General features: G+C 48.0%; 1 protein-coding gene across 5 annotated transcripts in view; it reads left to right on the forward strand.

Moving 5' to 3' along the window:
• plcxd1 (phosphatidylinositol specific phospholipase C X domain containing 1) overlaps positions 1-24,222 on the forward strand; it is a 46,274-nt gene that overhangs the window by 13,635 nt on the left and 8,417 nt on the right. For 2 of the 5 annotated variants that reach the window (XM_072477280.1, XM_072477281.1), the window contains 2 exons: positions 18,832-18,913; positions 20,702-20,831. In XM_072477280.1, the coding sequence (XP_072333381.1) occupies positions 20,705-20,831 (127 nt within the window). In that variant the 5' untranslated portion in view covers positions 18,832-18,913; positions 20,702-20,704. Of the gene's footprint in view, positions 1-149; positions 274-2,503; positions 2,561-18,831; positions 18,914-20,701; positions 20,832-24,222 lie in introns of those variants that run through there. The other 3 variants (XM_072477278.1, XM_072477279.1, XM_072477282.1) reach the window with 3 other exon arrangements.

Here is a 24,222-nt window from a genome sequence, read left to right on the forward strand (position 1 = left end):
TCTCCAACCAGATCGCTGAGTTAAATAAATGGAACTGTATTTTTTAAAGTGACAATGATATAACATCTGAACCCTCTCCTGCTGAATGTGAGACTGGGAACTGCCTTTTCAGAATCCTCCCCAGCCACATCCGCACATTCGTGACTAAACACCCGCCCCTTCTGACCCGCAGTCACAGGGACACCCAGCCAGAGTCCAGACAGCCGGGAATCCACAACAGGAGCGCCCAGTAGCGCTGGGACTGCCCCGCTCTCCCAATCGCATCCAGCAGTGGTGAGCAAAGGGTTTCTCTCTCTCCTCGCTGCCTCGGCCAAACCCCACTCTGGCTCCGATAACCCTTTAGTTCTGCAAACACAGCGCTCCCCTCTCGGGCTCTGCCGCTTTGTTTTCTGTCTGCTGAATCCACTTGTATGTGTCTGTGCGCAGGAAGAATTTGGTGATATCTGCTTCACAGTGCCAGAGACCCGGGTTGGATTCCAGCCTTGGGTGACTGTGTGCAGTTTGCACCTTCTCCCCGTGTCTGCGTGGGTTTCCTCCGGGTGCTGCAGTTTCCTCCTACAGCCCAAAGATGTGCAGGTTAGGTGGATTGGCTAAACTAGATTGCCCCTTAGGATGGTGGATGCTTAGGTGGATTGGCCGTGATCAATGCGTGGGGTTAGGGGCATCGGGGAGGGGGTCTAGGTAGGGTGCTCTTTCGGAGGTCCATGGGGGGATTCTATGGATCATCTTTGGATCTTATTCTCAATCTCATGACAATTGATTGAGAAGGTTGAAGCATATGGAATTCAAGGAAACTTGTTGAGATGGATCCAAAACTGGCTGAGTAATAGGACGCAAAGGGTGGCGGTAGAAGACTGAGTAACTGCAGGCCGGTGTCCAGTGGCATACCACAGGGATCAGTGCTGGGTCCCTTATTGTTTGTTATATATTTATATAAATGATATAGATGAGAACATGGATGGAATGATAAGTCAAGTTTGCAGACAACACCAAGATTGGTAGGGTGTTAACCGTGAAGAAGAGGGTTGTAGTTTACAGGAAGATATAGATGCGTTGGTCAGAGAAGTGGCAGATGATATTTACCCTGATAAGTGTGAGGTGATGCGCTTTCGAAGAAGAAACAGGACAAGGGAATGTGTAATGAGTGGCAGGACACGAGGAAGCTCAGAGGAACAGATGGATCTTGAGGTGCTTGTTCACAGATTCCTGGAGGCGACTGAGCGTCGAGCCCATCAAGTCTGCTCCACCATTCAATGAGCTAATTACTGATTACTGATCTGATGTGATAATCCTCAACTCCATTTTCCTGCCTTATCCCCATAGTCCTTGATTCCCTTACTGATTGAACATCTGTCTATCTCGGCCTTGAACATACTGAATGACCCAGTCTCTGCAACACTCGGCTGTAAAGAATTCCACAAATTCACTACCCTCTGTGAGAAGAAGTTCCTCCTCATCTCTGTCTAAAATGGGCAACCCCCTACTGTGAGATTGTGCCCTCTGGCTCTAGACTCTCCCACATGAGGAAACACCATCTCAGCATCTATCCTGTCAAGCCCCTTGAGAATCCTATATGTCTCAATAGGGTCACCGTTCAATCTTCTAAACTCCAATGAGTACAGACCCAACCTACGCAACCTCTCATATTAAAATCCCTCCAATACAGGATCAACCCAGTGAATCTTCTCTGGATTGCCTCCAATGCCAGTGTACCTTTCCTTAGATAAGGGGACCAAAACTGTTCATGGTATCTATCCCAGGTGTGCATGTCATTCCCGCCAATGTCTTGTAGAATATGTCCAGCCGAGTTGGCAATCCTTTGCGAAGTGCGAGAGAAGCAGGACACTGATGCAGAAGAAACTGGCCACAGTGGAAACATTGCCACTTGGATCTCATCCTTGCGGTCACCAGCTCAGACTGCACGCACTTGACCGGGTAGCCCAGAGGCAAGGTCTGCAAATAGTGAGTCACTAGACGCTGCAGCCAGGCCAGGGAGAAAGATTTTACAACGTCAGCCAAAACGGATGGTCAGCTAGTTCAGCAGGGAATGGGGTTAAGAGAACAGAATGAGCCTTAGCAATGAAATAGAGAGCTCGGGAAAGACAGGGGTTCAGGGTACAGCTGGGGAATCTTGGGGAAGTTTACCTTAGTGGGGGCGAATAAAGGAACTTTTCGGACTCCTAGAGAAAACATTTCTTCCCGCATGTGTACACTTCTGGATAGAGTCCTGCAGGCAAAAAAATCCTGGAAAGGTTTAACAAACAATTAGCTACAGTAATGGGGCAGCTTTAGAATCTTTCTGCATGGATGAATCAGAGAGTGCAGAATGATCTTGCAGAGTGCAATAATCCTGTTTGAATTCTCAAGATAATGGTTTAGATTCATGCTGCATTGGATTTTATAGGAGGGAGAGAGGAAAGTAAACCTAGAAAGACTAGTTTAGCCAGTAACATGGTTTAAATATTGTTTTCCTTCCTTGATGATGTTCTGCATTTTGCTGCAGTTACCACAGAGGGTGGAACCCACAGCCCTTGTGAGAATTTCAAGAAGAACTTGGCATGTAAGTCTGCAAACAGTTATTTAGCAGTTATGATTGCAAATGTTGCTTTCTGACACTGGAATGTCCTCAATAATTGGAGAAAATCTGTCCAGGTCAACAACGTGAAACCGGCATGTATTGATGGGCTGACTGACTCATTCTACACCTGGAGAAACTGGATCTCTTGATGTGACAGATATCTCTCAAAGCTCACTGTCATCAGTACAATATAACTTTAGGACGTTAAAATGAACTGTTCCCTCATTGTAGAACAGAATAGTACAGAGTTTTACAGCACAGATGGAGGCCATTTGGCCCATCGTGTCAGCACTTACTCCCGAAAGTGCTACCCAGCTAGTCCCATTCTCCAGCCCTATCTCCGTAGCCCTCTAAATGAATCACTTTCAAATATGCATCCAGCTCTCCTTTGAAACCTCCTATGGAATCCGCCTCCACCACTCTCCCAGGCAGCACATTCCAAATCCCAACAACTCTCTGAGACATTGAGTTGGTTAGGATTGTACTCGCTAGAGTTCAGAAGAATCATAGAATCGACAGTGCAGAAGGAGGCCATTCGGCCCATCAGGTCTGCACCAGCCCTTGGAAAGACCACCCTACCTAAGCCCTTACCTCCACCCCATCTCCACACCTCCACCCTATCCCCGTAATCCCACCTCACCTTTTTTGGACACTAAGGGCAATTTAGCATGGCCAATCCACCTAACCAGCACATCTTTGAACTGTGGGACGAAACCGGAGCATCTGGAGGAAACCCACGCAAACATGGGGAGAATGTGCAGACTCCGCACAGACAGTAGCCCAAGTTGGGAAACGAACCTGGGACCCCGGAGCTGTGAAGCAACTGTGCTAACCACTATGCTACTGTGCCGAGGGGGGGGATCTCATAGAAACATATAGAATTCTAACAGGACTATACAGGATAGATGCAGGAAGGATGTTCCCGGTGGTGGATGTGTCCAAAACCAGGGGGCACAGTCTGAGGATACGGGGTAGACCATTTAGGACAGAGATGAGGAGGAATTTCTTCACCCAGAGAGTGGTCATTACCAAGTAGTTGAGGCCAAAACATTGCATGTTGTCTAGAAACAGTTAGATATAGCACTTAGGGCAAAGCGGATCAAAAGATATGGGGTTAGGCGGATCTAGGCTATTGAGTTGGATGATTAGCCATGACATAATGAATGGTGGAAAGGCTCGAAAGGCTGAATGGTCTCCTCCTGTTCCTATTTTCTATGTCTCTATGTAAATACGTTTCTCCTAGCTTTTTTCCTGATCATCTTAATTGTGACCCCCTAGTCACTGACATACCAACGAGTAGAACCAGAATATTCTTCTTTATCCTGTCAAAATTGTTCATAAGTTTTAACACCTCAATAAGGTCAGGCACGGCAGGGCAGCACGGTAGCATTGTGGATAGCGCAATTGCTTCACAGCTCCAGGGTCCCAGGTTCGAATCCGGCTTGGGTCACTGTCTGTGCGGAGTCTGCACATCCTCCCCGTGTGTGCGTGGGTTTCCTCCGGGTGCTCCGGTTTCCTCCCACAGTCCAAAGATGTGCAGGTTAGGTGGATTGGCCATGATAAATTGCCCTTAGTGTCCAAAATTGCCCTTAGTGTTGAGTGGGGTTACTGGGTTATGGGGATAGAGTGGAGGTGTTGACCTTGGGTAGGGTGCTCTTTCCAAGAGCCGGTGCAGACTCGATGGGCCAAATGGCCTCCTTCTGCACTGTAAATTCTAAGGTCACCTCTTAATCTTTGCTCCAAGGAGAACAAGCCCAATTTCTCCAATCTTTCCTTGTATCTAAAATTCCTCATTTCCGGTATCATTCTAGTAAATCTCCTCTGTACTCTCTCCAGGGCTTTAACATCCTTCCTTAAATAAGGTGCCCAGAGATGAACATAATATCAACAAATGTGGTTTGACCAATGTTTTGTAAAGGTGTATTATCACTTCCTTGCTCTTATACTCTATGATGCTATTTATAAACCTAAGGATCATATAATCCTTTTTTAAAAAAATGTATTTTATTATAAACTTGTATCAAAGCAGGTTTCAGCAAGTAAACACCCCGGGAAATATACTTCCCAACAATCAACTATACAGTCTGTACAGGTTTTCCCCCTTTTTCACCCCCCATCTCTCCCCAGCACCTCCCCCCACCCCGCTGCGACGAACAGCTCCTCAAACACGGTCACAAACATCCCACACCATTTCTCAAACTCCCCCGCTGAGCTCCTTAACTCATACGTTATCTTCCCTAATCACAGGAAGTCGTACAGGTCACCCAACCATGCTGCTACCCCCGGTGGCGATGCCGACTGCCACTCCAGCAAAATTCGGCGCCGTGCAGTCAGAGAGGCGAAGGCCACGACATCGGTCTTCCTCCTCTCCATGAGCTCCGGCTTCTCTGAAACCCCAAATATCGCCACCAAATGGGTCCACCTCCTCCTCCACTATCCTGGCTAAGACCGCGAACACTCCCGCCCAGAATCTTCCCAATTTTTCGCAACCCCAAAACATGTGCGCATGATTCGCTGGCCCCCGCCCACACCTCTCACAGTCATCTGCTACCTCCTGAAAGAACCCACTCATTCTCGTCCGAGCCATATGCACCCTGTGCACCACCTTTAACTAGGCTCATATAATCCTTTTAACTGTTTCAACTTGCCTGGCCACCTTCAGAGAATTATGTACTTGGACCCCGAGGTCCCTCTGCTCCTGTACTCCCCTCAACATTGTACCATTGAGCCTATATTGTCTCTCCATGTTTCTTCTACCAAAATGCATGACCTCACATTTGCTGCATTGAAACTCACCTGTCTGGTGTCTGCCCATTTGGCCAACTTGTCAATGTCCCTCTGAAGTCACTCAGCGCAATCCTCACAATTCACTATTCTCCCTAGCTTAGTATCATCTGCAAACTTAGAGATTTAGTCCTCAACCCCTCCACCCCTAAATCATTTATATATATATATATATATATATATATTTAAAAATAAATTTAGTGTACCCAATTCATTTTTTCCAATTAAGGGGCAATAATCAGGGCCAATGCACCTACTTGCACATCTTTGGGTTGTGGGGGTGAAACCCACGCAAACATGGGGAGAATGTGCAAACTCCACACGGACAGTGACCCAGGGCCGGGATTGAACCTGGGACCGCAGCGCTGTGAGGCTGCAGTGCTGCCCTCTAAATCATTTATACAAATCAGAAAAGCAAGGGTTCCAACACTGATCCCTGGGGAAAACACTTTCAACTAGTCTCCTGTCTGAGAAATGCCCATCTATACCTACCATCTGTTTCCTATCTCTTAGCTAACTTCCAATCCATGCTGATAAAAGCAAAATTACTGCGGATGCTGGATCTGAAACACAAACAGAAAATACTGGGGAATCTCAGGAGGTCTGACAACATCAGTGGAGAGAAAAGGGAGCTAATGTTTCGAGTCTGGATGACGTTTTCTCAAAGCTATAGAGAACTGGAAATGGGGTCAGATTCATACTGTAGTGGGAGGGCATGGAGAGATGGGGCTGGATAGGGGGCCAGCGATAGGTGAAGATTGACAAAGATGTCGAGGGCAAAAAGACAAAATCTCTTTATGTGCCACTATCAGCATCCTTCTTAGCCTTAATCACCCTCATTTACATTCCTTTGTCTTTCTGTCCTCAAGCTCCACCTCCACCTATCGCTAGCCCCCTATCTAGCCCCACCGATCCACCCCCACCCCGCCCCATGACTGTATAAATTTTTAAAAATAAGTTTAGAGTACCCAATTCATTTTCTTTTCCCATTAAGGGGCAATTTAGTGTGGCCAATCCACCTACACTACACATGTTTTTGGGTTGTGGTAGTGAGACTCACACAGACACGGGAAGAATGTGCAAACTCCACATGGACAGCGATCCAGGGCCGGGATCGAACCCGGGTCCTCAGCGCCGTAAGGCAACAGTGCTAACCACTGCACCATCCTATGACAATATAAATCTGACCCCATTTCCTGTTCTCTCCAGCTTTGACAAAGAGTCACACAGACTCGAAACGTTAGCTCTCTTCTCTCTCCACAGATGCTGTCAGACCTGCTGAGATTGTCCAGCATTTTCTGTTTTTGTTTCTAATCCATGCTGCCAAGGACCCATCAATCCCAACCATTTTTAATTTGCTAACCAACCTGCCATGTGACTTCTTACCAAATGCTCTTTGAAAGTCCAAATATACAACATCCACGGCACTACCCTCATCCACTATGTCATCTCATCAAAAAACTCAATTAAATTTGTTAGAAATGACCTGCCCTTGACAAAGCCATGGTGACTGTCTAGTATTAACTTATTTTTCTCTAAGTGCATATTTATCTCATTCCTTATTATGGCCTCTTATCAGTTTTCCCATTATTGCTGTCAAGCTGACAAGTCTGTAGTTTCCTCGGTTATCCTTTGCCACATCTTAAACAACAGCGCCACATTTGCAATCCCCCGGACTGATCCTGTGTTCAGAGAGGCCATGCAAATTTCTATCAATAGCTCCGCAATATACTCCTTTACTTCTCTCGGCAATCTAGGATGCATCCCATCCAGGCCTGGCGACTTCGCTACCTGGATCTGCCAGCCTTTTTAGCATTTCTTCTTTATCTATCACTATATTGCTGGGCGGCACGGTGGTGCAGTGGTTATCACTGCTGCCGCCCAGCGCCGGGGATCCGCATTCGATCCTGGCCCCGCGTCACTGTCCGTGTGAAGTTTGCACATTCTCCCCGTGTCTGCGTTATGTCCCACAACCCAAAGATGTGCAGAGTAGGTGGATTGGCCACGCTAAATTGCGTTTTAATTGGAGAAAAAAAAGAGAATTGGATACTACTGGAGAATTTATTTTTATTTTTATTTTTAAAAAAATATATATTTTATTCAAATTTTTTTTCGGCCAAACAAAACAGTACAAAAATGTTTCCCTTTTACAACAATAAAACAATATAAATAATAGTGACCGTTTTTAACAAATAAATAAGTAATATATAAACTAAATGGCAACTGCCGTAACAAAATATTAACTCTCCCAAATAATAAAGTCAAAGAAGCCAATATACATATCCAAGTAAAAATATCCATACAAAAACACCCCTGAGGACCCACCCGAGCCCCCCCCCCGGGTTGCTGCTGCTACTTTCCCAGTTCCTTTATCGTTCTGCGAGGTAGTCAATGAACGGTTGCCACCGCCTGGTGAACCCTTGAGCCGAACCTCTTAGTGCAAACTTTATCCGTTCCAGTTTTATAAACCCTGCCATGTCGTTTATCCAGGCCTCCACGCCCGGGGGTTTAGCTTCCTTCCACATTAACAATATCCTTCGCCGGGCTACTAGGGACGCAAAGGCCAAAACATCAGCCTCTCTCACCTCCTGCACTCCCGGCTCTTCTGCAACCCCGAATTTAGCCAACCCCCAGCTTGGCTCGACCCGGACCCCCACCACCTTCGAAAGCACATTTGCCACCCCCACCCAGAACCCATGCAGTGCCGAGCATGACCAAAACATGTGGGTGTGGTTCGCTGGGCTTCTCGCGCATCTCCCGCACCTATCCTCTACCCCGAAAAATTTACTGAGCCTTGCTCCGGTCATGTGCGCCCTGTGCAAGACCTTGAATTGTATCAGGCTAAGCCTGGCACACGAGGACGAAGAGTTTACCCTGCCTAGGCATCTGCCCACAGCCCCTCTTCGATCTCTTCCCCCAGCTCTTCTTCCCATTTTCCCTTCAGCTCATCCACCATGATCTCCCCCTCGTCTCTCATTTCCCTGTATATATCTGACACCCTACCATCCCCCACCCATGTCCCCGAAATCACTCTATCCTGAATCTCCTGCGTCGGGAGCTGCGGAAATTCCCTCACCTGTTGCCTCACAAAAGCCCTCAATTGCATATACCGAAATGCATTCCCCTGGGGCAACCTGTATTTTTCCGTCAGCGCTCCCAGACTCGCAAACGTCCCGTCTAGGAACAGATCCCTCAATTGCACAATCCCAGCTCTCTGCCATGTTCTAAATCCCCCATCTATTCTCCCCGGGACAAACCTATGATTATTCCTTATCGGGGACCGCACCGAGGCACCCGTCATTCCCCTATGCCGTCTCCACTTCCCTCAAATTTTCAGTGTTGCCACCACCACTGGACTTGTGGTGTATTTCTTCGGGGAGAACGGCAACGGCGCCGTCGCCAATGCTTGTAGGCTGGTTCCTTTACAGGACGCCATTTCCAGTCTCTTCCACGCCGCTCCCTCCCCTTCTCCCATCCACTTACACACCATTGAGATATTGGCGGCCCAATAATAATCACTTAAGCTCAGCAGTGCCAGTCCCCCCCTATCCCTGCTACGCTGCAAAAAACCCCTCCTCACTCTCGGGGTCTTCCCAGCCCACACAAAGCTCATAACACTCTTCTCAATTTTCTTGAAAAAAGCCCTCGTAACCATCACCGGGAGGCACTGGAACACAAAAAGAAATCTCGGGAGGACTACCATTTTGACCGCCTGCACCCTGCCCACCAGTGACTGGGACACCATGTCCCATCTCTTAAAATCCTTCTCCATCTGTTCCACCAATCGTGTTAAATTAAGCCTATGTAGGGTTCCCCAGTTCCTGGCTATCTGGATCCCTAAGTACCAGAAATCTCTTGTTACCCTCCTCAGCGGTAAATCATCTATTCCCCTGCTCTGCTCCCCCGGATGCACCACAAACAACTCACTCTTCCCCATATTCAATTTGTACCCCGAAAATTCCCCAAACTCCCTGAGTGTCCACATTATCTCAGGCATCCCCTCCACTGGGCCCGCAACATACAGCAATAGATCATCTGCATACAATGATACCCGGTGTTCTTCTCCTCCCCTGAGTACTCCCCTCCACTTCCTAGAGCCCCTCAGTGCTATGGCCAGCAGCTCAATTGCCAATGCAAACAGTAACGGAGACAGGGGACACCCCTGTCTTGTCCCTCTATAAAGACGGAAGTAGTCGGACCTCTGCCTGTTCGTGATCACACTTGCCACCGGGGCCCTATATAGCAGCTGTACCCATCCAATAAACCCCTCTCCAAAACCAAATCTCTTCAACACTTCCCATAGGTAGTCCCACTCCACTCTGTCAAATGCTTTCTCAGCGTTCATCGCCACCATTATCTCTGCCTCCCCCTCCGGTGGGGGCATCATCATCATCCCTAGCAGCCTCCGTATATTCGTGTTCAGCTGTCTCCCCTTAACGAACCCAGTTTGATCCTCGTGGACCACCCCCGGGACACAATCCTCTATCCTTGTCGCCATCACCTTGGCCAGGAGCTTAGCATCCACGTTCAGGAGGGAAATAGGCCTGTAAGACCCGCACTGCAGCGGGTCTTTTTCCTTCTTTAAGAGTAACGATATCGTTGCCTCCGACATAGTCGGGGGCAACTTCCCCCTTTCCCTGGCCTCATTAAAGGTTCTCGTCAAAAGCGGGGCCAGTAGGTCCATGTATTTCCTATAAAATTCCACCGGGAACCCATCCGGTCCCGGGGCCTTCCCCACCTGCATGCTCCCAATCCCCTTTACCACCTCTTCCACCTCAATCCGTGCTCCCAGTCCCACCCTCTCCTGCTCCTCCACCTTCGGGAATTCCAGCCGATCTAGGAAATGCATCATTCCCTCCTTCCCTTCCGGGGGCTGAGCCTTATACAGCCTCTCGTAGAATGCCTTAAACACCCCGTTCACCCTCTCCGCTCCCCGTTGCATCTCACCTTCCTCATCCCTCACCCCACCTATCTCCCTCGACGCTCCCCTCTTCCTCAGTTGTTGGGCCAGTAACCGGCTCGCCTTCTCTCCATACTCATACTGTACTCCCTGTGCCCTCCTCCACTGTGCTTCTGCCTTGCCCGTGGTCAGCCGGTCAAATTCCATATGTAGCCTTTGTCTTTCCCTGTACAGTCCCTCCTCCGGAGCCTCTGCATATTGCCTGTCTACCCTCAGAAGTTCTCTCAACAGTCGCTCCCTTTCTTTGCTCTCTTGCTTCCCTTTATGGGCCCTTATGGATATCAGTTCCCCTCTGACCACCGCCTTCAGCGCCTCCCAGACCACTCCCACCTGGACCTCTCCGTTATCATTAAGCTCCAGGTACCTTTTGATACACCCCCTCACCCTTAGACATACCCCCTCATCCGCCAACAACCCCATATCCAACCTCCAGAGTGGGTGCTGCTCCTTTTCCTCTCCTACCTCCAGATCTACGCAATGTGGAGCGTGGTCCGAAATAGCTATGGCCATGTACTCCGTCCCTGTCACCTTCGGAATCAGTGCCCTTCCCAGGACAAAAAAGTCTATCCGTGAATACACCTTGTGAACATGGGAGAAAAATGAAAACTCCTTACTCCTAGGCCTAATAAATCTCCAGGGGTCTACTCCTCCCATCTGCTCCATGAAGTCCTTAAGCACCTTGGCTGCTGCCGGCCTCCTCCCGGTCTTAGACCTAGACCGCTCCAGCCCTGGATCAATCACCGTATTGAAGTCCCCCCCCTTATTACCAGCTTTCCCGCCTCCAGGTCCGGGATACGCCACAGCATACGCTTCATGAAGTTTACATCATCCCAGTTCGGGGCGTATACGTTCACCAGAACCACCGCCTCCCCTTGCAATCTGCCACTCACCATCGCGTATCTACCCCCACTGTCCGCCACGATGGTCTTTGCCTCAAACAGTACCCGTTTCCCCACTAAAATAGCCACCCCCCTATTCTTCGCATCTAAGCCCGAATGGAACACCTGCCCCACCCATCCTTTACGTAGTCTAACCTGATCTGCCAGTTTCAGGTGCGTCTCCTGCAACATGACCACATCTGCCTTTAAGTTCTTTAGGTGTGCGAGTACCCGTGCCCTTTTTTTTTTTTTTAAATAATATTTTATTGAAAATTTTTGGTCAACCAACACAGTACATTGTACATCCTTTACACAACATTGTAACAATACAGATAATAATGACCTTTTAAAATTTAAACAAAAACAACAACAAATAAATAAATATTAAATAACAAAAAATAAAAACTAGCCCTAATTGGCAACTGCCTTGTCTCAGGCCACACCCCCCCCCCATCCCCCCCATCCCTCCCCCCCCCCCCCCCCCCCCCCCCAGTCCTGGGCCGCTGCTGCTGCCTTCTTTGTTCTCCCCTATCTATCTTTCCGCAAGATATTCGACGAACGGTTGCCACCGCCTAGTAAACCCTTGAGCCGACCCCCTTAGGACGAACTTAATCCGCTCTAACTTTATGAACCCCGCCATATCATTTATCCAGGTCTCCACCCCCGGGGGCTTGGCTTTTTTCCACATTAGCAATATTCTGCGCCGGGCTACTAGGGACGCAAAGGCCAAAACATCGGCCTCTTTCGCCTCCTGCACTCCCGGCTCTTGTGCAACCCCAAATATAGCCAACCCCCAGCTTGGTTCGACCCGGACTCCTACTACTTTCGAAAGCACCTTTGTCACCCCCATCCAAAACCCCTGTAGTGCCGGGCATGACCAAAACATATGGGTATGATTCGCTGGGCTTCTCGAGCACCTCGCACACCTATCCTCCACCCCAAAAAATTTACTGATCCGTGTTCCAGTCATATGTGCCCTGTGTAATACCTTAAACTGAATCAGGCTTAGCCTGGCGCACGAGGACGACGAGTTTACCCTGTTTAGGGCATCTGCCCACATCCCCTCCTCAATCTCCTCCCCTAGCTCTTCTTCCCATTTCCCTTTTAGTTCGTCCATCATAGTCTCCCCTTCGTCTCTCATTTCCCTATATATATCCGACACCTTACCGTCCCCCACCCATTTCTTTGAGATGACTCTGTCCTGCACCTCTTGTGTCGGGGGCTGCGGGAATTCCCTCACCTGTTGCCTCGCAAAAGCCCTCAATTGCATGTACCTGAATGCATTCCCTTGGGGCAACCCATATTTCTCGGTCAGCGCTCCCAGACTCGCAAACTTCTCATCCACAAATAGATCTTTCAATTGCGTTATACCTGCTCTTTGCCACATTCCATATCCCCCATCCATTCCCCCCGGGGCAAACCTATGGTTGTTTCTTATCGGGGACCCCCCCAGTGCTCCGGTCTTTCCCCTATGTCGTCTCCACTGTCCCCAAATCTTCAGTGTAGCTACCACCACCGGACTCGTGGTATAGTTCCTTGGTGAGAACGGCAATGGGGCTCTCGCCACAATTACCATAGCGCGGGAGCAAAGCCCGCGTTTCCCACTCGGCCCCGCCCCTGATGGCGCAGTTCCCTTCTCCTTCCCCTTTCCTTCCCACCGGCGCCCACAGTTCCCCATACTCCCCCACCCACCCCCCCCACCCACGAGGGGAAAAGAGAAAAGTTACAAAATTGAAAAAATTCCCCCCCCTTCCCCTTCCTCGTCCCACATAATCACCCCACCACTTTATTACAGAAGCTTTTTCTCTCGCCAGACTATTCCAGCTTCTCGTCCACAATGAATGTCCACGCCTCTTCTGCCGTCTCAAAGTAGTGGTGCTTCCCTTGGTATGTGACCCACAGTCTCGCCGGCTGCAACATTCCAAATTTAACCTTTTTGTGGAGCACCGCCTTGGCCCGGTTGAAACTTGCCCTCCTTCTCGCCACCTCCGCACTCAAATCCTGGTACACGCGGATCACCGCGTTCTCCCACCTGCAGCTCCGGGTTTTCTTCGCCCATCTTAGACCCATCTCTCTGTCATTGTAGCGGTGAAACCTCACCACTATGGCTCGAGGTATTTCTCCTGCCTTTGGTCTTCGCGCCAGAACTCGATAAGCTCCCTCCACCTCCAAAGGGCCCGTCGGGGCCTCCGATCCCATTAGGGAGTGAAGCATCGTGCTCACACATGCCCCGACGTCCACCCCCTCTGTGCGAAGACCCAAGACTCTTAAATTCTTCCTCCTCGAGTTATTCTCCAGGGCTTCCAACCTCTCCACACACCTTTTGTGCTGTGCCTCGTGCATCTCTGTCCTTCCCACCAGGCCCTGTATTTCATCCTCATTCTCTGCAGCCTTTGCCTTCACGACCCGAAGCTCCAACTCCTGGATCCTCTGCGCCTCCTTTAGCCCTTCAATCGCCTGTAGCATCGGGGCCGACACCTCCTTCTTCAGCTCTTCTACACAGTGCCGCAGGAACTCTTGTTGCTCCGGGCCCCATACCAAACAGCCACCTTCCAACGCCATCTTGCTTCGAGCTTCCCTTCCTTGCCGCTGCTCCAGTGGATCCACTGCAATCCGGCCGCTATCCTCTCCTTTATCCATATTTATCCGGGGGGATTCACTCCTATTTCACCGCACAATGATTTTGGCCGTTAGAAATTGCCGTTGGGGCTCCTAATAAGAGCCCAAAAGTCAGTTTCAACGGGAGGTGCCGAAACGTGCAACTTAGCTGGTCATCGCCGCACCCGGAAGCCCCTGTAGAATTTATTTTAAAATAAATTAAACTATACTTCTCAGTTGCTCAACACCCACATTTCCAACTGGGCCATTGTTGCCATCTTCTAATTTGGCAATGACGTAAGCAAAGTACTCATTGAATACCTCTGCCATACCCTCTGCTTCAGTGAGCAGCTTATCCTGCTTGTCCCTTATGGGCTCCTCATGGACAGTGACCCAGGGCCGGGATCGAACCCGGGTCCCTGCCACCGTGAGGCAGCAGTGCTAACCACTGCGTCACCGTGCCGCCCTCAATCTTAATCCTCTCTATAAAGATCCTTAATCCTCCCTGTAAAGATCATAGATTTACGGTGTTTTTCAAAGTGGAGGCGGGTGGGTCACAGCTGTTGAAAAATGGGTTGCCAAAAATGATCGCCCAAGATCGCCTGAGCTTTTTTTCCATTTTCTCTCTGGGTAAATGTTGGCTGCCCAAAACTGATCCTGTTCAAAGAAAAACACGCACATTCATAAAGTTAAATTTAATACCGAGCCAATACACAAATGCAGTGTTTCATTATGTAATCTAATATTTGGAATGGCTGTGGGATGAACAATGGTGTAACGTTATATGTGGGCCTGGCTCTGCTCTGTTTATAGTGCGCATTTTGTATAAGGCGGTGTCATGATATGCAGACATGCAGATAATGATATACAGGCAGCTAATGAACACAGAGAACAGGACATGACCAATGAGCAGGCAGGACACTCAGGGGTGGTATCTCACTATAAAAGGCACGAGGCACTCACACTCTGCCTCTTTCCACTGATGAACATCTACAGAGTGAGTCAGGGCGTATGTACAGTATCACACCTCCAGCACATGGCTAAGAGCTAGTCTGGTTCAGTCAGACAGAGTAACCACACTTAGGTTAGCAGAGAGTCAAACTCATAGAGAACTGTGCTAACTGTGCTACTGGTTCAATAAATCAGATTGAACTAACTTGAAGGTCTGGAGTATCTTTTGGTTAAAGCTGCATCCAGTGCAGCCTGTGTTATTCCAGAGTACATAACACGACAGATGGTATGACAATGAGGACCTCTCGGGCATTGACATAGCCAGCATGGGGACTTTTGATGTGGAGTAAAAGCTTAGTACTGCCTCATACAATTCAAGTTACGTGCACTTTATGAAAGGAAAAGGTAATAATTGGGAGAGAAATTGGTCTATTTTAAAATTTACAGTGAATCCCGTTTAGATTGCGACTGAAGCAGCAGAACTGCAGCTTGCCCGATCAGTGGACTCTGCCCGAATCTCGAATTTCCCGCCGTGAAGGCAGCCTATGGCTTCAGAGTTTGAAGACTATTATCATTATCTCACAGCCCAACTCAACATTTGCATTGAAATATTTTGCTGTTTAATCAATTTAAAATGAGATGATGCCTGAAAAACGTGGATGGCTGATGCACAGTAAATAGTGTATCGTCTGATTTCGGACATTTATTTTGAATCTTTATGTTGATGAGGGGAATTTGATTTATCGTATTTCTTTATAGCTGAATTCACGTATCTATGTTGATACAGTGCTCCCAGATCAGTGTGGTAGTCACCACTGTTGTATATATGGGTATTACAATAAGGCCCCTGTACTACAGGTACGGGAGAAGATCCCTGCCTGCTGGCTCCGCCCAGAGTATAAATGTGTGTGCTCTCCGAACAGCAGCCATTTCGTAAGCTGCTGTAGGAGGCCACACATCTCTGTGTAATAAAGCCTCGATTACTTTCTACTCTCATCTCGTCGTAATTGATAGTGCATCAATCAGCAAATGTGTTTAGGTAGGTGGAATGGTTTGCGGCGTGTCAAACAAAACCAGCGATTTCAGTGTCTGGATATAAAACTGGGTTAGTGAATGAAATTTACACTATACAAGGGGGAATTATTTTGTTGCCATGCAACATCTTGGCTTTAAGTATGCAGAATACAATTTACCGTCTGTGCGATTGTGTCCCACTCCAGTGTCTCCCTGGTCACCTCATTGAGCACTTTTACTGGGGTTGAACCACCTGCTGCACATCCTCCACAAGCTGATGGTTGCTAAGAGACGCTGTCAACACCACATCCCGAGAGCGGGATCTGGCAATGTGACTTGGATTGAACAGGTATATGTGAGGGAGGACCGAGCATGGCGCCACCAGGCAGCTGAACCCAGGCAGGGACTGTTTGCTCTTTTAGCACGGCTAGTGGGTCAGGAGGAGTGGCAGTGTTCCCATTCAGTCAATGAAGCGCCTGACCTCTTTCAGCCCTTCTCCTTCCAGCCCCGATCACCAGCCTCCCTCACGTAGGGGGCTCACATTATGGGCCTCCTCACTGCAGCCTGTCCATTTGGTTGTGTGTGCGCTGGGAGACAGCATCACAATATGTGAATTAGACTCTGCTATTATGACCAGAAGAGCCTCCACACCCAGCACCTTGATATGTTCTTATGCCAATTTTGGTCTGACCCATAAGCTTCTTGCTTCCCTGTTTTAGGTACTGGTTTCTGTACAAAATATTTATATTTTCTACTAATGGTACAAAAAATGCCTATTAATAACTACAATTTGTATGGTGTCTTGAAGGCATTAAATATGACCAGGTACTTCACATAGCTGAGAAGAGCCGCTGAGCGCCAATGTAGGAATGGTGATGAAAAGTGTGGTCATATCTGTTGTTTTAGAGTCAGAAAGTCATACAGCATAGAAACAGACCCTTCGGCCCACCATGTCTATGCTGACCATCAAATACCAATCTATACTAATCCCATTTACCAGCACTTGGTCCATCACCTCCTAGGCCTAGGCGATTAAGTGCTCGTCCAGATGCTTCCTCAATGTTACGAGAGTACCTGCCTCCACCACCCTCTCAGATAGCACGTTCCATATTTCCACCACCCTCTGGATGATAAATGTTTCCTCAGGTTCCCCTCTAAACCCCTTACTCCACAATTTAAACCTATGCCCTCTGGTCTTTGACACCTCTGCCATGGAGGAAATATTCTTACTATCACTCTAAACAAGCCTCTCATAATTTTGTCTACCTCGATCTAATTTTACCCCCCAGCAGCCACCTGTGCTCCAGGGATAACAAACCCAGCCTATCCAGTAGTCTCCTCATAGCTGAAACATTTCCATCCTAAGCAACATTCTGGTGAATCTCCTCTATAATATAAATCTTTATTATTGTCACAAATAGGCTTACATTTACACTGCAATGAAGTTACTGTGAAAATCCCCTAGTCGCCACATTCCGGCGCCTGTTCGGGTACACTGAGGGAGAATTCAGAATGTCCAATTCACCTAACAAGCATGTCTGTCGGGACTTGTGGGAGGAAACCGGAGCACCTAGAGGAAACCCTGGCAGAGATGGAGAGAACGTGCAGACCCCACACAGTCAGTGACCCAAGCCGGGGATTGAACTCGGAACCCTAGTGCTGTGAAGCAACAGTGCTAAACACTGAGTTACCGTGCTGCCCGTGCACCCGCTCCAGTGCGATCATGTCATGCTAATGGTGTGGCAATCAGAACTGCGCACAATATTCCATCTGTGGGTAACCAATGTTTCAATGTACCAAGACCTCCTTGCTCCTATATTCTATGCCCCGGCTAATGAAGGCAAGCATTCCATAGGCCATCTTTACCACTCTATCTACCTGTACTGTCAACTTCAGGGATCCATGGATTTATACACCAAGGTCTCTTTGTTCCTCAATACTGCACTTTCTTGCCGGTGGTTTGCTAAAGTTACCCTGAAAAATCGACAAACATGCATGGGAATTCTAAATCCTGAAGACACTTACAGCATAAAGAGTGATTGAGTAAAAATCTACTCAAAAGTGCTGAAGTGGTCCTGATGCTTACCAAGTATGTGTTCCGAGCAAAGTTTGAGGGAAGAGACCTAGAAGTGCTGGTATAAAAACATTTTTTTCTCGATTTGTGCTTCCCTACAGCCGGCCTAGTTTAAAAAAAATAAATTTAGAGTACCCAATTCATTTTTTCCAGTTAAGGAGCAATTTAGTGTGGTCAATTCACCTACCCTGCACATCTTTGGGTTGTAGGGATGAAACCCAGGCAAACATGGGGAGAATGTGCAAACTCCACACGGACAGTGACCCAGAGCCGGGATCGAACCTAGGACCTCGACGCCGCGAAGTGGCAGTGCTAACCACTGCACCACCGTGCTGCCCACAGCCAGCCTACTTGACAGACTGGCTGCCTGTCGAGTGAGGAAAGCCTACAGCAGAAGAGTGCAGTGAAGGGGCGTTTTGGTCTGGGGGTGTGGGAAGAGATTGCAGATGTTGTGGGACGCAGGCTGCTCAGTGTCAGTAGATGAGATGGTGTTTATAAGCAATGGGGGTGGCGGGTAGTGGGGTAAGGGGAGGTGATGGTGGTGTTGAACCATTGCCTGGGGTAGCGATGGCTAGTTTTCTGCTTCCCCTGGCCCACAAGCAGTGCTATAAAGGCACTTATCTTACGGACCTATCCTTTCTCACTTCTATTTACCTTCCAGGATCCCCAAGGCCAGGGAAACACGGGCCAACAGTAGTTAAAAATAGAAGGCATGTTAAAACGGAGCCAGCTGGTCTCTTTAAAAGCTTCCCAGCGGGCTGACCAGCTGCCCCCATCCCACCTCCATGAAGCTGGAAGTGGGCGGGTTCGAGCTGGGTTGGATTCGGGTTTGAAACCGTAACTTCCCACCTGGCCCAAATCCACCCCAAATTTTATGGGGGGGGTTTGCAGCGTGATTAAAATTACTACCCAAATGATAACGCATGATGACTCGATTTGCATAACTGCTATTGAAATCATTATGACCTCATTACATTACATCTTATCTTTTCAGGCCCTGTTTGACCCATTGCAGCTGGGAAAACTGAGTGAAAACTCTCACTGGACAATGTATTGCACCCAGCATAGTGAACAAGGTACTTGTAAAATACTGTTTCTTTAAGGTGTTCTGAGGTATGTAACTATTGGGACTGGGTGCTGCTCGAGGATTCAGGGGCCTTTCAATTCTCCGTGAACTTGGGTTCAAATCCCAGTTCATCCTTACTTTTCGTATTTGAATGTCCCATTCAAAACTAAATTTGCGGAGTCGGGCCATTCGTCATGGACGTGGATCACCAGCAAACAAGAAGCCACTTCACCCCCGTTCGGTACTCCGCCTCAGAGAGCAAGCGGCCACAGCATATGTGGGAAATCAGAAGCGTGAATGTGTGCAATGGTTATGATTGACACATTGTTTAGCGGGGCAGTGGAAACTTTGCTCTGAATCCCGAGCACGTTTGGCCAGAAATCAGAACAGCCTCATAACTCTTCACCCAGTTTCCTTCCACCTTGGGAAGAGCAAAGGTTTCCCACAGTATCGAACGAAGTTGGCACAAATGTCCAAGGATATGTGTAACAGCGTGAGAGATAAAGCCACCTGGCTGGGCTTTTGCGTCCATGGCAAACAGTGGCGTGGGCTCGAAATCCCGCAAGAAACTGAGAAACACGCCGGCAAGATTTTATTTTGATTTTCCCCGCCCACTGCCGGTGAAGTGTGGAGGTTTATTTTTATTCGTTCAGGGGATGTGGGCGACGCTGTCTCAGCCAGCATTTGTTGCCCAGCCCTAATTGCCCTTTAACCAAGTGGTTTTGCTAAGCCAATTCAGAGGCCATTTAAGAGTCAACCACATTCCTGTGGGTCCAGAGTCACATGTAGGCCAGACCAGGTAAGGACGGCAGATTTCTTTCCCGAAAGGACATTAGTGAACCAGATGGGTTTTTACGACAATCGACAATGGTTTCATGTCACCATTAGACTTTTAATTCCAGATTTGTTTTTGAATGGAATTCAAATTTCACCATCTGCCATGATGGGATTCGAATCTGGATCCTTACCCGAGCATTACCCTGGGTCTCTGAATTACTAGTCCAGTGACAATACCTCTACGCCGCCGCCTCCCGCCCGGAAAGATCAGAACCTCATTTCGATAAATTATCATCTCATTAAAGGGCTTCCTTGCTGTATGTTCCCTCACATTAGGATGTATCCCGCCGCCGCCACCCCCCCCCCCCCCCCCCCCCAGGTGAGGAAACCTGCCACGGCGCACAGATAAGCATAGCCCTTGGGGGGGGGGGGGGGGGGGAGGGACATGATATGCCTGGGCAGTACCCTGGCACTGTTGCAGGGGTCATTTCCAAAGGGGGGTCCCTCTGGAGAGCTCCATTGGTGCGGTTTTTCCATATTCATGGGGGTAGGGGATTCTCTGTGTACGTTGGGGAGGATGTTTTTATCGCAGGGTTTTTTTCTGGCCCTGCCTTGCCAGCGTGAGGGCATGGGCCGTGCCGCAGATTTTCTTTCGCACAGAGTGCTGCACAATATGGATAGAGAAGCCTCAGGCAGCACACAGTGCAAGAAAGGGCAAACTCCGCCTGTGTCTCCCGGGGATGTCCAAGGGTGGCTGATTGTTTCTCGTTGTCCTATTCTTTCTGATGTGTATGGGAAACCTCTGATTCAGTCCTGGCACCTGGCACCCCCCCCCCCCCCCCCCCCCCTGGCGGCAGGTGGTGCAGTTGAGTTTGTGAACTGCCAGGTGAGGGAATGCCACCCAGGTTCCGGAATACCAACACAGTGGGTCATATGGCTTTTGGAGCAAAACCGATGCTGCAGTCTCAAAAGAGAGAATGAAGTAATGTGAAACCCGTAACTCCTTTGCAACTTTCTGTAGCTAATGGCAGATTCGAGGACAACGTCGCTGATATTATTTTCAAGTCTTCTTCAGAACCAGTGTGCCCATTGGATGTCAGATTTACCAGAAACATTATGGGATGAGTCGCTCTGCAATTTGGCCATTCCAGGTAACTATGGGTAATTTAGCCCATTGTTGTCTTTCATAGTTGACTGGTAAGGTAAAAAAGAATTAAGCAAAATCAGTGCGTTTTTTGTTTAATTGGGCATTGTAGAAAGAAAAAAGGAGTGCTTCGTACAGCTCTGCCAGTGTTGTATCCACACCTGGTTGCAGAAGTAGGGCGTCAGTGGTTTGTGTTGTGGTGCGAGAAAAGATGGTGAAGTGAGGGAATGTGTGTGAAAATAGAGGACACCTAGACCTTAGCCTCGTTCCCTCTTCCTACCAGACATTGGTGCTTGTGAATTCAATGCTTACAGAGTGATACCTGGTGTGTTGAATGGAACTGTTTTCCATTTCATTCTTCCCTGTCAGTCCTGAGGATCGAACACACCTCCCTTGTAATAGCTTCCTCTGCTCATTAAACCCTGGTAGTTGTTGCTTAGGCCAACCTACAGTAAAATTGGATAAAGTTTGCTTTTGGAATTAGGGAGTTGGACTTAATAGTATAACTGTTGGGAGGTGCTCAAAAACCAACTGCTCCGCAGAGGTATAAAGGGTGGCTATAGTTGGAACGCCACAGAGGATTTTGGCGTCAGCCCAGTTTTTAGACCTCAGTGCTTTACATTCCTTATTTGTTCTCAGGCGGCTGTGCGTAACATGACCGGTTGCTGTATTTATTGTCTGTCTCTGGTTGCTCTGGGTTACTGATCATTTGCTAGGTCACAGCAAAAGAGCACTAAGAACCATCTGCGTCGCAGACAGGCCAAACAAGCTGGGAGTGGCAAGTTCCCTTCCCTGAATCAGTTCTGGTTTCAGAACAAAGCAGGAAGTTTCACAATTATTCATGTGGAGTTTGTACTCACAACCTTTGGTATCACGAGTCCAGTATCACAGCCACTAAACTACTGAGTGTATTTCCACTGATGCCTATGCTTAAATAAGAACATATGAATTAGGAGCAGATGTAAGCAATTCAGCTCTTCGAGCCAACACCGCCATTCAATAAGGCATGGCTGATCTCTTCCTGGTCTCAAATCCACCCCCCTGTCTGTTCCCCATATCCCATTAAAAAAAAAAATCAGAAGTATATCTATCTCCATTAAACCATTTAATAATTCAGATTCCACTGGACCATGGGGCAGCGAGTTCCATAAATTCACCACCCTCTGCAAGAAGTAGTTCCTCCTCATCTCAGTTTTAAATCTACCGCCTCTCAACCTATTTCTGTGACCTCTCGTTCTAAATTGCCCACAAGGGGGAACATTTGGTCTATGTTTATCAATCCCTTTTAGTATTTTATATACCGGGGCAGCACAGTGGCGCAGTGGTTAGCACTGCTGCTGACGGCACTGAGGACCCAGGTTTGATCATGGCCCTGGGACACTGCCTGTGTGGAGTTCGCACATTCTCCCCCGTGGGTTTCACCCCTACAACCCAAAGATGGGCAGGTTAGGTGGATTGGCCACGCTAAATTTTCCCTTAATTGGAAAAAAAAATTGGATACTCTAAATTTATTTTGAAAAAGTATTTTATATACCTCGATCAGATCCCCTCTCAATGTTCTAAACTCCAGCGCGTATACGCCCAAACTGTTTAATCTCTCTTCAGACATCAACCCTTTCATCCCCGGAGTCAATCTGGTGAATCTCTTCTGAGCTGCTTCCAATGCCACCACATCCTTCCTCAAATAAAGATATCAAAACTGGACACAATACTCCAGATGTAGACTCACCAACATCCTATACAATTGAAACAACAATTCTCTACTCTTATACTCCAGTCCTTTTGCAATAAATATTAAAATTCCATTAGCCTTTCATGCTGTACCTGCATACCGACTTTCTGCGATTCATGAACTAAGACCCCCAGATCCCTCTGCCCAGACGCATTTTGAATCTGCTTTCCATTTAGATAATTTGCCTTTCTCTTTTTTTGGTCAAAAATGGATAACCTTACACTTATCTACATTAAACTCCATCTGTAAAATCTTCGCCCATTCTCCCAGCCTATCTATATCCATCTGTAAACATTTTATCTCCTCTTCACTGCCTGCTTTCCCACTTACTTTAGTTAATCTCTTCCTCTATTTATTGATTGAAGCTTTTGGAATCCGTGCTTAAGTGTATTATAGAATGATACAGTAGGCCATTCGGCCCATTCTGTATTTTTTGGCTGTTTGGTGGAGCTATTCAATGAATACCACTCCCCAGCTCTTTCCCCTTTGTTCTGTACATTTTCCTTCTCAAGTACTTATCCAATTCTCACACTCTCTAGCACTCACTCAGAGAGCTCTATTGTGAAATTCTCAGTGTTTTAAAAAATAAATTTAGAGTACCCAGTTCATTTTTTCCAATTAAGGGGCAATATAGCGTGTTCAATCCACCTACCTTAACAAAGAAAAGTACAGCCCTTCGGCCCTCCAAGCCTGTGCCGACCATGCTGCCCGTCTAAACTAAAATCTTCTACACTTCCTGGGTCCGTATCCCTCTATTCCCATACTATTCATGTATTTGTCAAGATACCCCTTAAATGTCACTATCGTAAATCGTACCTTTCACATCTTTGGGTTGTGGGGGCGAAACCCACGCAAACACGGGGAGAATGTCCACATGGACAGTGACCCAGAGCCGGGATCGAACCTGGGACTTCGGCGCCATGAGACTGCAGTGCTACCACTGCGCCACCGTGCTGCCCATTCTCAGTGTTTTTTATGGAAGCTGCTGCAGTGTACAAAGACATAGCAGCACAAACAGTGAGTCCAGCCTGTGGCTGAACCCATTGTAGTGGCATCAGGAGAAACCAAGTGAAATTGCCCCCCCCCCCCAAACGCACACTGAATGGGTTTTGAGTAAGTTAAAACCTCGCCCATGTTCTCAGCAAACACCAAGTTGAAGAACCATGAATGATTTTGCAGCAAGTTAATGAGAATCATGAGAGACATTGCTGGCTTGATTCCAGTGTTCAAATGTCATTTTAGTAACTGAATAGGCCAATAGTCCGATGGAGCACTTTATTGTGAGGGCTGCATATATTGCATTAGATGCTCAATGAAGGGCCTGTATAGGCAAACTAAAAAGATTGTGTAGCAATATTTGAAAAACTAGTAGGGATTTGCTTTTCAAGGAGGAAGTAAGAGATGTGGCATGTTAAAGTAGTTTGAGTAAGGGCGGCACGGTGATGCTGTGGTTAGCACTACTGCCTCACGCCATCTAGAACCCGGGTTCGATCCCGGCCCACTGTCCGTGTGGAGTTCTTCAACTTGGTCCTTGCTGAGAACAGGGGCATAGTTTTCACTTACTCAAAACCCATTCAGTGTGCGTTTGGGAAGGTAACTTCTCCCCGTGTCTGCGTGTGTATCACTCCCACAAACCCAAAATATGCAGGGTAGGTGGATTGGCCAT

Source organism: Scyliorhinus torazame, chromosome 15 (genome assembly GCF_047496885.1).
Source record: "Scyliorhinus torazame isolate Kashiwa2021f chromosome 15, sScyTor2.1, whole genome shotgun sequence".
NCBI lineage: Eukaryota > Metazoa > Chordata > Chondrichthyes > Carcharhiniformes > Scyliorhinidae > Scyliorhinus > Scyliorhinus torazame.